Consider the following 14838-nt stretch of genomic DNA (forward strand, 5'->3'; position numbering starts at 1 on the left):
GGGGGCCGGGTGAGGCGGGGGTCGCGGCCGGCGGGCGGGGCGGGGGAGGGCCGGGCCGGGGCTCTGCGGCTGGGCCGCCCGCTGCTGCTGCCGCCGGGGCCCGGGGGAGGCGGGGAAGGGAGGAGGGGCGAGGAGGAGGAGGAGAGGGAGGAGGGTCCTCGCTGCCGCCGCGGCTCCGTCCCGGGGGCCATTCAGCGAGAGCGCGGCGAGCAGCGAGCGGCGCCGGGGCTGGGCGGGGGGCGCCGGGCGATGCAGGGCTTCGTCAGGCTGCGGCGCGGCGGCCGCGGGCTGTGAGCCGGAGGGGCTTGGCCGGGCTGGGCTGGGCTGGGCTGGGCCGGGCTGGGCTGGGCTGGGCTGGCGGCGCGGGGAGGGAAGGGGCGGGCGGGAGCGTGGCGGAGGAGAGGGCAGGCAGCGGCGGGAAGGCGGGAGCGGGGCTGCCCCGGTGCCCGCCCCGCGCGGGGGGCCGGCCCCTGAGTGCATGCGGGGCGCCCCGCCGGGCCGCCGCCGGCCCGCCGCCGCCGCCCGCCGCCCCTGAGAGACCGGCGGGGAGAAGAAAGTTGCGGCGGTCGCCCACATGCGCGGCCCCGGCCGGCGGCTTGGGGAACGGCGCCGAGCGGAGGTGGGCGAAGAGAGTTTGAAGCGCTCGCCGGCGGGAAGATGGCGGAGCGGAGCTGAGAGCGGCGCCCGGCGAGTTCGGGCCGCCACCGCCTTCCTCCGCAGCCCCCCGGACCCCCGCCGGACACATGCAGGCCAAAAAACGCTACCTGACGCTGCTCTCCGCCGGCACCTGTCTCGCCCTGCTGCTCTACCTGGGAGGCGTGCGGCTGCGGGCGGCCCGCCACCCGCCGCCCGGTAGCCGGCATGGCCCGCCCCCGCGCCCCGGCGCCGAGCGGCCCTGGCCCCGCTTTCCCGACGCCCTGCGGCCCTTCGCCCCCGCCGAGCGGCCGGGCCCCGAGGGCGGCGGCGGCGGCGGCGGGGGGCGCGTCTCCCCCCGGCAGCGGCGGGACGCCAGCGCCGGCCTCTACCGCGGGCGCCGCTGCCGCATGGAGTCCTGCTTCGACTTCGCCCAGTGCCGGAAAAACGGCTTCAAGGTGTACGTGTACCCGCAGCAGAAGGGGGAGAAGATCGCGGAGAGCTACCAGAACGTCCTGGCCGCCATCGAGGGCTCCCGCTTCTACACCTCCGACCCCGGGCAGGCCTGCCTCTTCGTCCTCAGCCTGGACACGCTGGACCGGGACCAGCTCTCCCCGCAGTACGTGCACAACCTCCGCTCCAAGGTGCAGAGCCTCCACCTGTGGAACAACGGCAGAAACCACCTGATTTTTAATTTATACTCCGGCACCTGGCCCGACTACACCGAGGATGTGGGGTTCGACATCGGCCAGGCCATGCTGGCCAAAGCCAGCATCAGTACTGAAAACTTCAGACCCAACTTTGACGTTTCTATCCCGCTCTTTTCTAAGGATCACCCTAGGACAGGAGGGGAGAAGGGATTTTTGAGGTTTAACACCATCCCTCCTCTCAGGAAGTACATGTTGGTATTCAAGGGGAAAAGGTACCTGACGGGGATAGGGTCAGACACCAGGAATGCCTTATATCACGTCCATAACGGAGAGGATGTTGTCCTCCTGACCACCTGCAAGCATGGCAAAGACTGGCAAAAGCACAAGGATTCGCGCTGCGATCGAGATAACGCCGAATACGAAAAGTAAGTGAGCGGCGCCCCTTCCCCGTGTGTGCGTCCCCGGGAGCCCCCCGACCCCGCAGGCAGCCCGGGCCCCCGGGCAGATGGGAGCAGATGTGTGCACAGGCACACGCTGGCAGCGGCCAGGGGAAAGTCACGATCTCTCCTTTGGACGGGTCGGTTGCTCCTCCGGTCCCCCGGCGGCTGCCAGCTGGCTCGGCGCTGCCGTGGCCGGGGAAGCCGGCAGGGAGGCGTTGAAGGGCGGCGCAGCGTCCCCCAGCCGTGGCGTCGCTCGCCCCGGGGACCGATGACCGGCATCCGCAGCCCTTCGGCTTCGCAAACGCGGCCAGCCGCGAGGATGTTGCTGGAGGGTGCTCTGGCATCTGGCGCTGCCCTTCACCCCTCCAGTGCCTCTTAGGGCAGATGCCGTGTGCCTTCCCTGCCCCGAGACAAAGTTTGTGCGAGTCCTCAGCCCTCTTCGATGCATGCGTGAGCCTGGCTCCCACAGTGGGCTGGTTGCTGAGGGTGATTGCTGGGATGCTCTCTCCAAAAAGTGCTGCCCGGCGCCTGGCCGGTGTCTGTGTATCTCCACAGACGAGGCAGTAACTTGCCGTGGCGTCTTTTTCCTCTGGGTTCAAACCGGCACAGCATCAGTAAGAGAGGAGTGAAAAAACAACCCGCTGTTCATGTCCTGTGTCTCAGTTTCTGATTTTTACATGTGCGAGGATACCCTGCTGGTGCGAGCGTGGCGTGCGTTTTCTGTGAAATGCTTGCTTTCTTGGCTTTCCCCGACTTTTATTTTTATTTGTTGGTAACGTCACTTTAGCCAAATTTTGTGTCGCTGTAGTGCTACCTTTGCCTTCCAGTCTGCTTTTCACGTTTGTATGTGTAGCTGCCGGGAAAATCGCTTCCTGGGAATTACCTCCAGGACTGTGATGCTGACTAAGCCGTTCGCAGCTGATTAGTTCATTTAAATGCCGACCACCGCTACGCTTGCAGCAGAGTAGGTGTCTATATATGAAGTCTTTTTGCATGAGAATGTTTCCCGTGTAGCAGGACTTAGACGCTGAATTAAAACAGACCAGCTGTATGGCACTGGGTTAGCAGCGTGCGGTGGAGCTGCCCTGAGAGCTGCCAACGGCTGGAGGGGTTTGCGATGCATGGAGGAACGTGGGTGAAAAAATACTTCTGGAGACCAGTCGGGAAGAAACTACGGTGTCATTAATGCTCATCAGAATTTCCAGCTGGCTGCCTGTTTCTCCACCGAAACTAGCCACGGGGGGTTGGGAGAGACTGGGAAGGTCGGCACCACAACACCGGGAAGCCTGCCTGTTCCTGGGTGAGCTCTGCTCGCCCTCTGGTCACTGTAAATCCGCCGCAGAGGGGGAGAGGACAGCAGCGCAAATACTTGGTGGACTTTTAAGCCCATTCACTTCCAGAAAACTGATGGGCGAGTGGTGAAAAGATGCCCACGTGGAAGCAATACAGCGGCGGTACCGAGCGATCAGTAGACATGCTAAGCTAAGCTCATGTTATTTGTGACCCTTCGGCTTGTGGTCTCCTTTAGGTGTTATTTTCTGGGGGAGAGAAGGGAGGCCTGACAACTGTAGCCTTGCAGGCTCTGTTGGTTTTTGGCATAGATCTCAGCAATTGGAGCTAATTTACAGATCGGAAAAGTCCTGGTTATTTGCTGCGTTCTACAGCATGTGTGCTGTCGAGTTGTCATAAAAACAAACATACCTGCTTGTGGTTTGACTGGAGTAGGGCCATATTCAAATTTTTTGCAGCTATGCCATTTGCTCTTATAAAAGATAGACCTCTCCCCATAAGTTCTGCCCCCCCCTAAAGTGTATTTGACGCTTATTTTGTAGTGAGGGGCGTACGTAACATCCCTCAGGGGATACAGAAGCATTAGGCCAACTGGTACACCATGCTATTCATACAAAAAACCGTATTTGCTGCTAAAACGCGGCCATATCTGGGGTGCCGTGTGGGGACTTCAACATTCATCGTAATGCTGCTGTTAAAGACAGGAAGTAAAAAAAGATGATTACAAAAAAATAAGGTTACTCCAAGAATTGAGGCAGGCTGAATCTGTGGTAGGGCCACTGAGATGAACGGGCTCACTCTGGTGAACAACTGCAAATGCTGAAGCTCCTGAACCCAGCATCTTATCTGAGCGAGCACACCTGCCAGAGCGTGCTGCTGCCCCTTCGCACTCCTGCTTCAGTGCTGATTCACAGCAAAGTATGCCATCTGCTGATCTCCCAGCACCGCATCCTGCGGTGGCCTGCGTTCGCTGTCCCCCCTCTGCAAATACAGACCATGCCTGGTGCTCCACTCCCTTCATAAAGACTAACAAGGTCACATCCCCAGGGTAGCGTAACAGCAGTCAGCTGGTTGAAATGCTTCTGTGCGGATGTGTAACCCAGGTGTGAAAGCTGTAGAAGGGACTCTGCTATTCACCCCACCTAAAGCAGCCTCCGACCATGAATAAAGCTGTAGCGCTTGGCAAAGAAGTGTCTCTAAATACAGTTGGGCCTTGAAAACTGCATGCAGAGCTGCTCTCATGGGGCTTTTGGGGCTTGGATTTAAGGATGTCTCCTCAAGGTTTTAATCAAGAAGAAGAAAAATGCATTGTCCAAGATAAGTATATGTGCGTATCCATATAGGGTTGGGAAGATCGCATATCGCACTCTTCTGTGCAGGTTTTCCCATCCTCTGCTGTTCACTTCACGTGAAGGACATGGCCCTGGTCATGGAGAGGTGGCCCCGAGCTACCGTTCCTTGCAAGGGCGAAATATGAATGATTGGCTCTAGCTAGAGGCCTTGCCAAGCCGGGTAAATTGAGTGACCAGATTTTAAAACACAATAATCTTGTGTTAACAGAGTGGTAGGGTTATCTTGTGTTATGTTTAGTGCCAGTGCACATTGCAAGTTAGTTGTGATGGGGTTTCATCTATGGCACAACATTCAGTGTTGGGTTCGAAAGAGGTCCACCTGTCCGCACGAAGTGTTATTTCCTCTCTAGGAGATTGAAAAAGCCAAGAAAGGTGACTTCCTGACTTGTGGAAAATGCATAGAGTGTCTTATTTCATTCGGAGGAAGGAGGGACAGGATGCGCGTATTTGACTGTCTCCCTGAATTGTATTGAAGGATCCATCAGTACGTTACAGCTAATTAATTTGCATCCCAGTTATGCATCTCAGCAGATAAAGCTGATGCAGACTAAAATGAATTGCATTATTGTGATTAGACTGCTAGCAAACAGGATATAAAAGAAAACAAAGAAAAACTCAAGTTTCTTTACCGTGCCCTTGACTGTCAAAGTTGGCCTTTGTCACGCAGTAGGAGGGCAGCTGGGCTTTCTGAATTCCTCCGTGGTAGGATTTCAGTGTTGAGCTTTCAGTTTCACAAAGGGTTAAGCAAATAAACAGTGCTGCTGCTGAAGTTTGAAGACAGCCTCTTAAATATTTAATGACAGTCTAAATATATACATATGTACAATGCGCTTTAAACAAAGGCAAAATTCATGTACAGGCTTAACTGGTTCCAAATAATTACTTTTTGGAAGGTAATATATATGACTATGGATACCAAAAGAAATGGAGGAATGTGATCTTCTAGTAAAGCCAGATGCAGGGAAGAGGTTTGCACCAAAATAGGGATCTTTCTAGGAAAGAAAGTAACATTGGCTGTGGTGTATCCCCTGATTACACCCTGCAACAACCCTGCCCTTGGAAGATGGAGAGAGTAATGGTATCCAAAAACAGAAGGTATCATCAAAAGCTTATTCGAGGAGGCTCATATCTGTGTGGGACAGCTGAAGCTAACGATGGTAATGAAACAAAGAGGTAAAAAAAATAATAAATGGGGTTGAAAGGAGTAGGATGGAGAAGGGGAGGTGAGCGAAAAGTGTATTTTTGCAGAAATGTGAACTTATGTTGGAGGATGACTAGTGTAGTGAGGTGTTCTTTATAGACTTGGTAAGTTTTTTGGCTAGTCAGTGCTCATAAAGCCTGTGTGATCAAGACTAAACTGAGAAAGGCAGGTAGAACACGCAGGACCTCACGAGGTGGGACTGGTTCTGCAAGAGGAGGTTGGAGCTGTGCAGTTGAGGAGGAGCCTGTGGAAGGACCTACCTGGGGTAGCTGGTGCTGGCAGAAGAGGGAGAGAGCAACAGCGCACCGTGCGCTTGTTCCTGCGAGACATCTCTGCAGGGCACACGACAGCACTGAGCAGGGCTGCGTATGTGTTTTCACAGGAGAAAATATCCAGCTGAACACTTTCATTGATCCCTGGTACCTGGTAGGTTTACCTGGTGTGCACTCTACTGGTGGAATGTGTGGCAATCACGGCTGAGCCTCCTACCCATGAAAATGCTGTCCTGAGCAAAGGGTACAGTCATGCAATAAGCACAAAATGGGAAGAAAAGCAACACAGTTTCATTTCCTTCCCACCAGGAATAAAATAAACATATATATATATAAAAAAAGTGGTAGAATTAGGCACTAGGGATGACTTTGCCACTCACAAAACCAGCACAAAAATGTGAAGTAAGGCTTAGGCATGCCCGTCCAACATGTGATGATAATCTAGATGCTGCACGTGCATGTATGTGCATGTTTTGAACAAAAGCAAAATTCTTGTATTTTCAACATACTGAGCTTCAGTCTATTGTATTAAAATATAAATATAAATGCCACAATCACTTACTGAATTATTTTCAGCATTGTTTAAAAGCTTTCTCAAGTCAGCTCCTTTGCAGCTATTTCGGACAGGGCTGAGAAATCACCCAGCTTCAGAGTGGCTGTTGTCTGGGACATCTGAACTGAGATGGGAACCAGCCCGTGCATCTTGTATATCACCAGGCTGCTTAGGGAGCTTGGATGAAACTCAAGAACTACTGAGAGAGCTTGGGCATTTTCCCAGAGTATCTTGGCTCCTGCAGAGACCTATCCCCACCAGACTACTTTTTTATTTTAATATAAATTTTCAAGAAACTGGAAATTTGCCTGTTTTACAGTGCGTTTATTCCAAAATGCAGTAGCAGGTAAATAACAAAGCTTTAACATATGTCTGAGAAATACGGGATTTGCTCTATCGTGTTCCTCCTCCTGTTCTCTGTAGGTATTGCAGAGTGTCCTTAGGTGCCTTTCGATGCTGATTTAATGCAAATAGTGCCCTGGGCGGGTAAGAGCTTCCACCTGGGAGGCTCCAGGCTGATGCCCTGGCTAGAGCTAGGAGCAGGGACGACAGGAGCATCCCTGAGCTCATGGCTAGCGGTGCAATCCCCAGCCTGGCCGTTTGCACCAGGCTCTTCCCTGTCGGAAAAGGGGTGGAAGAGGGTGGGCATGTGTGCATGAGTGTGTTTCCTTGTGCGAGCGGTGCCGAGCGCTGCAGCGTGTGTGGCCGGGTGTGTAGGGTCAGGCACCGGCAGAGGAGCCCACCCTGCCCGTGGGCCTTAAACCAGGCACCCTCCTAACCTCAAGTAATTAAGTTTTCTTGTGGGGCGAGTTATTATTATAATTGCTTGCCCCAGGCTTTTCTGCATCTTTCTGTGAAGCATCTCATACGAGGCTCTGTGGTGTCAAAGCATTACAGTAGATAGCTGATCTGGTCCGGAGCAGGCGCTTTCTGTCTGCAGAACTGTAGGTGAACACTGCTTTCATGGCTGGAGGGGCTCTGCTTTTTTTATTTTTCCTGCCTAGGAAGATTGTTCTAGGATAATTTATTGATAAATAATTATCACTGAAGAGACGCTTGGCAACAGAACAGAGCTCAAACTAAAAAATTATCTTCGTAATCATTTTAATTTTAAGCAGAATTAATCCTGAAACAGGTAGTTCGAAGGGTTCGTTGAACCCAGATCAGAATTGAGCTAGAAGTAATGTTTCCAGCTACCCGTTGGGGCAAGATGAAGCCCTGCTGTGCCCCAGCGAAGTGCCCTCAGCAGGAAGGTCCCGCAGAGCATCCCACAGTGTCCCCCACCTCCCTCTCTTGCTGGTCATGTGTTTCACCAGGCAACCCCTGACTTGTGTCAGGCTTTTTGTACCAGCATAAGGTAGCTTTGGTGAAACTGCTCCTCAGGGAGAATGGTGGCCTAATTTGGGGTTCTCCAGGGGACTTGTGTGTTGCTGCCTGCTGCTCCCCGCAGCACTGAGGGTGTTCCCAGTCATGGACCTCTTTGCATCTGTGCAGCTTTGAAGTGGTGTGTCTCCCCGGCAGGATGGGATTGAATGAGAGGACTTTCAGCTCAAAACAAACCCGAGCGAAAAAGGCTACTGGTTTGACTCTGCTGGAAATAATCCTTTTGCCCCACATACAGCCCTGGAACAGCCCACTGGAAAGTAAACCGGCAGCCGCTTGTGGGAGAGGGAGGTAAATGAAACTGGTCGGCACAAAGCACTTATTTACTCAACAGATGTGAGTCAAGAGAATGCGCTGTAATCTGATGATTTCTGGAGTATTATCTGTGATTGTTTTCCCTTTCTCTCTGCAGGGTTTCTTTCAGAAAATCCACAGAGTTTTGTGGTCTTGGGTAAACAAACAGTTTTGCTAACCAGAGGAAAATAACCGGTAGGTACATAGATGACTCTGGCCTGCAAAAGTAGTTTAATGCCATGTTCTGTGCTGCTGAGGTGACTGACTTCTGAAGGACTTGACTATATCTAGATGGTGATGCCAGGTATATGCTCCTGTCCCATGTCATATGGAGATTAGCTCAGCATGTGGGAATGTGTGAATATAACTTCAGGTTATATTTAAGGTTCTGCAGCTTTCCACATTGCCAAGTATTTTGGGACGTATAGGTTTCAAAACCTTGTGGTTTACACTGAGCAGTAAATTTGTTCCTCCTCTTCTGTTCATCCAGCTATACTGTGCTTTTACACACGATTTTGTATTCTTTTTTAATCCAAACTTCAGGCAGAAACAGGACACATACTGGAGGGAGCATCAGTGCTACGTAACACTGATACAACTCATCCTCACATCTCTGGGGCAGGAGGGGCCTGCAGCACCGGGCACGTACTGGGGGTGATTAAAGATCCAGGCCAGAGGATGGTGGGAGTAATTTTTTCCACTTATGGAGCAAATTATAATTTATAACAGTTGACACCCGTGCATTGGAAGAAACCGAAGACCGTGCTTAAAGCAGTCTAGGTGCCATGGGGCCTGGGAGATGGTTTGGAAGCAGAGAGATGGGAGATCAGCATGCTGCAGTGGTGCGGGAGAAACTAGTTTAAGGAATTAATTCCAAATGAGAACAAAAGAGAGGAGATTCGTTTCACATGAGAAGAGGGAAGTCATGCTTTAAGAAAGAAAGGCCCTATCTCAGCAAAATGTTGTGTCTAACTGCTTTGCTGGGAAAGAGCTGGTGTGAGCACTGCCAGGCTGATGGCTTTTGAAATGCAATCTGACTTCCTAAAATGTTATCGTTTCTTAGAGTAAGGAAACATAACTTTAAGCCAGTCAGGAGGGTTAGGCCTCCTCAATAACAAGAGAAAGGTGGTGTTCAGGTGGTGTAGTACTGGCTCCTCGGCAAGGGTGCAGGTAGGGCGCTAAGCAGGTGTTCCCTGAAAGGTGGTAGAGTTGCGGTGTTTGTGTTGGTTAAATCAGGCTCCCATTTCATATTCCAGTAAGATGGACTTCTCTGCACTCCTGCAGTCCCTGTGTGAAGTGTGATGCTGGCAGGGCTGTTGCAGGAGCTCCTGCCTTCTGCCTGCAGCACATGTGGTCTTGGGACTGCAGTCCGACAGCCAGGATTGCCACTGGCCACTGTGGTTATGTTTCCATACGCCTTTAAAATGGGGAAGAACACTTTGCTTTCCCTAAGCATTTTTTGGGGTTACTTTAGTGCTTTATAAAGTTTTAGAGAAAGTGCTATGTAAAACTGAAATATTATTCATTCATGTTTTCCTTATCCCCTTCTCAGGAAGCATCAGTGAGTGTAGGTCTGAACTGTGACTTTTCTGATAAAAGGTGACAGTCGTCAGAAGCAGCATAAAGCAGCTCTTTGTGCGCATGGGAGGGAATCCCCACGGAAGCTATTTGGGGCTTTAACACTTGTCCTAGGTCAGGATACATGGTGATGTTTGGTATACATGCCTTTTAACTCCCTTTGCTTCACTCAGGTGCTACCAAAGGCCACCACTTTGCCAGGTGCTGAAGCACTGTTGTTTCTGATTCTTCCTCCAAGGGCTCTTGCGGTGCGGTTAGCAAATTCAGTAAAGCTCTTCTGCCTTAAGTTGACTTTTTTCCCCATGATGGTTGCTAGTCCAGAAATACATGAAAATGAAATAATTCACGGGTTCCTAAGTGAATTTCCTGTTTGTTCACTTTTTCCCCTCTAATATACTCTTTGTGCTTGTGAATGAAACAGAATTAGGGCTAATTTAGTTGATTGGCTGCAAAACAAAAGTATTCAATGCTAAGAATGGGAAATGAGAAGGCCTTTCTGAAATGTTACTTCTTTGCATAATTGTAATAGATTATAATTATACAGTCGGCTCTTTAGCTGTGGATTTGCTGTAAACACGGTCATGGAAAATGTCTCGTCGCTTGCTTCTATCGGTTCGAGTCCCAGTACAGTCCCATCGATGGCAGTACCGGCATCTGTAATGACATTTTCTCTTTGAGCAGGATGGTGCGTTACAGAAAATGCTATCTCCGGTTCCCCTCCCAGCTCCTCCCACAAAATTACCACTGGTCGATATGGCCATGTCAGACCGTTGACACAAATCAATAAGAACAATCATTCTTCAGCTCCTAAACAAAATTGAGAGCACGATGCTGACAGGCTGCATGTAGCAATACTGGCAGCGATTCCTAAATGGAAAATACATACTGTAACACTTGCAAAGTGTACGTGGGGGACCCTGTCCTGTTAATAATTAGTTCTCCGAGGCTGTAAAATGAGCATGGTATAAATTGTTTCCTACAACTGCAGTATGCATTATGACCCCCACAGTCATCAGGCTGATGGAAAACATCACCTGCTCAACAGTGGTGCCAGAGAGGGGCAAGCGTGGCAGAGTTGGGTTAGGAATCCTCACTTTCTCCTAGAAGATCTTGACTTCTGATACTGGTTTTTGCCCTGCAAGTAATCGCAGACATTTTATTGCAATACTGGAATTCCTGGTGCAAGCAGGTAGCTCAGTGTCTAACTGCTAGAAACCCCATCAAAATTGTAGTTGCTGTAGTCTGCAAGAATAAAATCAGAGGCTGCTTCTAAAAATCAGAACCTTTATCTGAAGGGAAGGACAAATCTTTGTTTATAATGTCTGTATTTATATCTCTGAAGGCTTGTTTGGGTGTGTCTGCTCATGGACTCAGCTGCTACAGGAAGATAAACTCATAAATGTTTCATCTCCTCGATTTGCCACCAACCGTTGTGCTGGGTGCTAGCAGATTTTTCTTTTAATTAAATATAATTTATGTAATCCTAATGGGAAACATAATTATAGGATTTATTTTTTAATACCGTGATTTTAGAATTACTTTATAAAGAAGAGTAACATTTCCCCCTTAAGGGCTGTTTAAAAATGAGCAAACAAAACAAAAAACCAAAGTATACTTTGCTAAAAGTAATAAATCTCAGGCAAGAAGGAAAAAAAAAAAAACCATCTGATGTTGGAGCTGCAATAAAGCTGAAAATTAATGATCAGTAAGTTGGTGCTGCAAGAGAGTGAATTGATTTGAGGAGACGCCTATAGCTTATTAAATGTCAGCAGATTTTAGCATAAGCAGTAGAAAACGCTGATCAGAAAATGTAAAACTGTGCAACCTGCAGTTGGAAGATCCAGCGCCACAAAGGATGTGGGAACCATGTGTACGGTTGAAACATAAGAAAGTGCTTTGCAAGATCAAGGTCTGAAATTGCATGCTGAACTCCTTTAGTTTCTGATCGGAGGGATTTAAATGTTTCAGTAAGGCGTGACTGTAGTCTCAGGGAGGGATTTATTGTACTGTAAAACCTTTGCACGAGAAGGTATATATGACTGTTTAAAATAATTTAAAACAAATAACATCCCTTCACCCTCCCACTCTATCACCCTTTTTTTCCTAAAACCAAAAGGTAAGGCTAATACTTGAATTGTAATGGAATAATATATCAAGTGAGTGATCACATCAGGCACGGACACTTACCAAATCACAGCGAGATAACTGTGAATAACTCTCTAGTTTCAACGATTTGCATGGCCATTAACAATTGATGGGTTTCCCTTAGAACCGCATTATCTATGGCAGCGGGATCTATTCCCGCACACCGCTCCTGCATACTAAGTGCTAGAGAAATTCTCAAAAGTGAGAGTAATAAAAAAATCTGATAGCAGCAAGGTGAATGAAACAGGTAGGAATTTCAAGGCGACATTTTTTGAAGGTGGGGAAATATTTTGGGTGATTGTGCATTTTCATAACTGCTCTCCCCTCCTTTCCCTGCCTATTTTTTTAACTACAGTTCTACAAGTTTTACTTCAAGATAATGTTAGCTTCCCCTTGACTGCTTGGTGTCGTCTCAGTCTTCATGGTCGGTCTGGCATGTGGATCGGTATAAGCAAGATCTTAAAATCTGTTTTGTTTTAGTTTTGGATTGGACACGTGTCTTGAGGAGCTTTTATGCATACTTGACAAAAGATAAAACTGATGCTAAATTTGGCAGTCCTAGATTTCTGGGTGGCTCTTCCATGGGAGTGATTTTGAGCAGGTGTCAAAGATGTGCCTGCCTTATGAGAATCATGCCACTATTTTAATAAACATGTGACACATCCTTTATTTCTACTGCTTTCATCTCAGGCTGACGGCATGTCAGATCTTTCCAGATTCTTCCATCAAGTTGACTTTTCCAGCCCCAAATTTTTTTTTTTCTCTCTCTTTCTCTTTCTCGCCCTCTTCCTTCTCCCCCTTTCTTTTCACGGTGCCGTTGCTGTGGTAAGATTAAAGCAGCTGAGTGAAGCAGTGGTGGGGAAAGCTCGGATAATCAAAGTATGCGAGCGACCGGAGCTGCGTGGAGGCGGGTGCGTGGCACATCAAAGCCGGTGGGTATGGGCACTTGCTGCTCTCACCTCACATCGCAAATGACCCCCCTGCTGTAAACAGAGTTCCTGGCGCTAATTTGTGAGCTCACATGTACACAGGTATGATTGCTTTTCTACACCCTTCCCAAAACTTAATTGCAGAGAACAGTAATAAAGTCTTAGCTTTGTTCCTTGGAAGACGGCGTCTGTAGACATGGCGTGTTAGGAAATAAGCAGCCAAGTTGTTGCTAGCGGGAGGTGGTTGTTCACCTTCAGCTAAGAACAGCCCAGCACCTTATTGTCCCATCTGCCCATAAATGCCATTTCTAGGTTGCTGTGGGTAGGGTGAGAAGAACTGGAATACCTGAGCAGCGCCTGGTGGCCCCCGGCTGGGCCTTGCATGGGCAGAAACCCAGCGTGTCCTGTCGTGGCAGAGCACCTTTGGCCTGGGCGGGCAGCCGCCCCTCGCCTGGCCACACGCGCGTGCTGCTCCTGAGCTCTGCATCCAGCGTGAGGGCTTCAGGTGCCCTCTGCTCAGGGGAAGCCCCGAATCCCCGCTCATCTCTGAACACTCTGTGCATGTCTATTGACGTGGAGCTGACCATGGGGCTGGCTGTTTTCTCAGCTGCCGCCTCTGCCTCTCCCATGCTCTCCTCTCCCAAGCCTTGCTTTGTCTTTGCTGTGGAGCTCAGAGGTTGAGCACCCCACGGTCTGGAAGGACTATTGCTCTATGTTCGTGTGAGGGGATCCTGGACCTTGTCTTAACCGTTTGCTCTGGAGCTGTCAAAAAATCATTGCACTTTGCATGTGCCATCTTTTGCAGGACTCTTCTTCGCTGCTCCCCACCTGCTGGTGTCTGTTTTGGTTGCTGCTGCTGAGAACCAAAATAACCAGTGGAGCCATTAGGACATGCCTCTCTTGGCTTTGTGCATCAAAACATCAGTGAATTGCAGTGAAAACAGGTTTCCAGCTTTTGTTCTGTTAGCTGTTTCTGGTGGCCTGTAATAATAGTCCTTTCTAGCAAAAAGGTTTTTTACACTTTAATTTTTAATGAAAAATCTTTCTGACACAGGTCATAGTAAAATAATTAATGGTGAGATCGTCTGTGGTGTTTGGGTGTAAAACTACAGATGTAAGGATTTTGAGATACTGGTGTGATCCCAGAGTGCCCTGTTGGTGTGGTTACTGGTTATAGCAATAGTTATTTACTTTAACTTCAGTCTCAGGGTAACAGTGTTTTACAATAATCAATGCACTGATTACTATAATTGCATTTTGTGGTACTGTGGTCTTAAAATTAACTGATTGGACTAATAAAGCATGGAATCTAATGAATATTTGTAAACAAACTTCACTAGGAAGTAGGTTGAGAATATGCATTGGCGGTGGATAATAGAGGAGACCCATCCTCAATTTCAAGAACTACGATAGATGGAAACTTGGAAGCGAACAGCAAAGCATGGATAACATCCCACTGCTACTTACTTTGCATTTACTGCTGCACAGTGTCTTTAAAATCTCTCTTTCTAGAAGAAGGCTTCTCACTTCAGTGAGATCCTGCATACACAATTTCAGTCTCTTTTGCAGAACGTTAAAGCATTATCAGGCATGATGTTGAAAACTGGATTTACAGTGTAGGGCTGGTATCGGCCTTAAGAAATGTCTGTTGTCACCCTGTGATTGGATCTTAATGTAATTAAAATGAAAAAGGAAACCACCATTGAAAATGGGAAATAGACTTCCTAGTGGTGCCTCTGGGGGGTGGATGGCTGACATCTGGCTGTTGCTGGAAAGTTGGCTGTGTTCTACTGTCCTTGAGGAGCTGTGGCCCATTCTTAGCTGTGGTACTGGGTGTGCTTTGTGTGCCTCCCTCCGGTTGTGTCCCTGTGTTTCAGATGCGTGTTCCTTGTCTCAGGCGCAGGGTCTGGCCCTGCACACTCTGTCAGGCCATTTGGGAGCATGTTGTATGAGCCTGGCAAGTTAACAGTTGAATGATCTGGCCCATTTTGGATGGTTGCTTTATTTTAAGGTTGCTAGAAATCCCTTTACACCTCCTTGCCTTCTCTCCCCTCTTTCCCCATCTTTAAGCTGCTTGACTCTTAATTACAGGTTTTCTTGGCTGAGTCTGTGTGTATC

The 14838-nt window shown here is 49.2% G+C and overlaps 1 protein-coding gene across 1 annotated transcript in view; it reads left to right on the forward strand.

The window, feature by feature from the left end:
• Positions 1 to 374: 374 nt before the first annotated feature.
• Positions 375 to 14838, forward strand: part of EXT1 (exostosin glycosyltransferase 1) — a 185115-nt gene continuing 170651 nt past the window's right edge. Inside the window, exon 1 of the mRNA XM_064442190.1 lies at positions 375 to 1708. Coding sequence (XP_064298260.1) covers positions 744 to 1708 — 965 coding nt within the window. The 5' untranslated portion in view covers positions 375 to 743. The remainder of the gene's footprint in view (positions 1709 to 14838) is intronic.

Source organism: Phalacrocorax carbo, chromosome 2, assembly GCF_963921805.1.
Source record: "Phalacrocorax carbo chromosome 2, bPhaCar2.1, whole genome shotgun sequence".
NCBI classification, from domain to species: Eukaryota; Metazoa; Chordata; class Aves; order Suliformes; family Phalacrocoracidae; genus Phalacrocorax; species Phalacrocorax carbo.